The sequence below is a fragment of the Perca flavescens genome, chromosome 13 (genome assembly GCF_004354835.1).
Source record: "Perca flavescens isolate YP-PL-M2 chromosome 13, PFLA_1.0, whole genome shotgun sequence".
Classification (NCBI taxonomy): Eukaryota; Metazoa; Chordata; class Actinopteri; order Perciformes; family Percidae; genus Perca; species Perca flavescens.
Window position 1 is genome coordinate 33,260,143 of NC_041343.1, and position 2,500 is coordinate 33,262,642.

At 39.3% G+C, this 2,500-nt stretch overlaps 1 protein-coding gene across 1 annotated transcript in view; it reads left to right on the top strand.

Annotated features, from left to right (window-relative positions):
- Nucleotides 1-2,500, top strand: part of pcf11 (PCF11 cleavage and polyadenylation factor subunit) — a 42,417-nt gene that overhangs the window by 38,464 nt on the left and 1,453 nt on the right. The window contains 1 exon segment of the mRNA XM_028595093.1: nt 992-1,084. Within this exon segment, the coding sequence (XP_028450894.1) occupies nt 992-1,084 (93 nt within the window).

Sequence of the window (2,500 nt, forward strand, 5' to 3'; positions counted from 1 at the left end):
ACACACACACACACACACAGACATATACAGACACACACACAGAGACCTATACAGACACACACACGGAGACATATACAGACACACACACACACAGAGACACACACACCACAGACCTATACAGACACACACACAGAGACCTATACAGACACACACACAGAGACCTATACAGACACACACACAGAGACCTATACAGACACACACACGGAGACATATACAGACACACACACAGACAGACACACACACACAGACACACACCAGGCATACACACAGCGACAACACACACAGACATATACAGACACACACACAGACATATACAGACACACACACACACACACACACAGAGACACACCACAGACATACACAGACACACACACACAGAGACACAGACACACACACACACAGAGACACACAGACACACACACACACACAGAGACACACACACACAGAGACACACCACAGACATATACACACACACACACACACACACAGACATATACAGACACACGCACAGAGACACACACACACAGCGACACCACACACACCAGACATGCACGCACGCGCACACACAGAGACCTCTTACACACACACACACACACACACACACACACACACACAGACATATACTCACACAGACACACTTACACAGAGATATACACACAGAGACATCACACACAGACACACACACTCACACAGAGATACAGGCGCACACACACACACACACACACACACAGACACACGCACACACACAGACATATACTCACACAGATATACACACACAGACACACTCACACAGAGATACAGGCACACACACACACACACACACACACACACACCCCTCTTGTGTATATTCATGTGTGTTTACCTGGTCTGACACATCTCCAGCCAGACTCCATACGTGAAGTAGTCGTCTATATGGATATATAATATATTAATATATAGATAAACTAATCCAGATTGTGTTGTTGTGTTGTGCGTTTGTGTGTTTGTGCAGCTGTGTGAGATCTGCCAGGAGGCGTTTGAGACGTACTGGGTGGAGGAAGAGGAGGACTGGTTCCTGAAGAACGCACTCAGGGTCGATGACAAGGTACCACCATCACTCTCTCACTCACTCTACCACACACACACACACTGTCAGTCAGACACACACACTCACACTCACAGACTCACACACAGACACACACACACACTGTCAGACTGACAGACACACACACAGACACTCACTCTGTCAGACAGACACACACAGAGTCAGACAGACACACAGACACACACACACAGTCAGACACACACACAGATACTCACTCTGTCAGACAGACAGACACACACACAAACACACACAGTCAGACAGAAACACACACACAGTCAGACACACACACACACACACACACAGTCAGACAGAAACACACACACAGTCAGACACACACAAACACAGACAGACAGACAGACAGACAGACACACATACACACACACACACACACACACACACACACACAGTCAGACAGACAGACACACACACACACACAAAGTACCGCACGTCGCCCCCGGCAACAACACTCTTCCCCAATATATATTAGGAAAAAATCCTAAAAATAGGAGTACAAATTATTAGTAAAATTTCAACAAAAAACGTACTTAAAAGGCTGAAAAGTTAATAGTAAAATGTCCTAAAATACTAGTAATTTTCTTTTTTAGTAATGTCAGAAAAATCTTTTATTTAAATGTCTAAAAATTATGAATCAGTCAAAACCAATATTAGTAAAATGTCAAAGACAATATTTGTTAAAGTCCTAAAAAAAAATAGTAAAAGGTCCCCGAAATATTGTAAAATGTCGACCAAAGAAAATGTAAAATGTCCAAATAAATATTAGTCAAATATTCCAAAAATAATTTGTAAAGTTAATCAAATATTAATAAAAATTCCTTAAAAAGTTTTTTGTAAAATGTAGTTAAAATATTAGTTTAAAAACAATAAGAAATATAAGAAAAAAGTCCAATAAATATTGTAAAATGTCCAAAGAAATACTAGCTAGGTGTGTGTATTTTATATATGTGTGTATTTCATATATATATATATATATATATATATATATATATATATATATATATAAATTAAACCATAAAAATACCACACAGATATTTCTAAGGTGTTAAAAAAATGTTTCTGTAAAAGTTCCAAAACATATTTGTAAAATATAAGCGTATCGGTTAAATTGGCTTCTCCAACCCAGATCTCAACATTCCCACTGACATTGAACACCTCATTCCTCCCTTCAGCCTCCCATCTTCCTCTCATATTAATTTAGTTATTAGTCCTAACTTTAGTGACTTTAAACTGACCTCAAATCTTTTGGGTTTTGGACAAAATACGACATCACACCTGAAACTGTAAGAAACTGAGATTTTAAAATGTATTTTTTACACATTTACTCGTGTTTTTGTGGCCCAAATGTGTTTGTGAAGTGTTTATGATGTGTTTTTGATGATTATTGCTGATGTCTTTGTG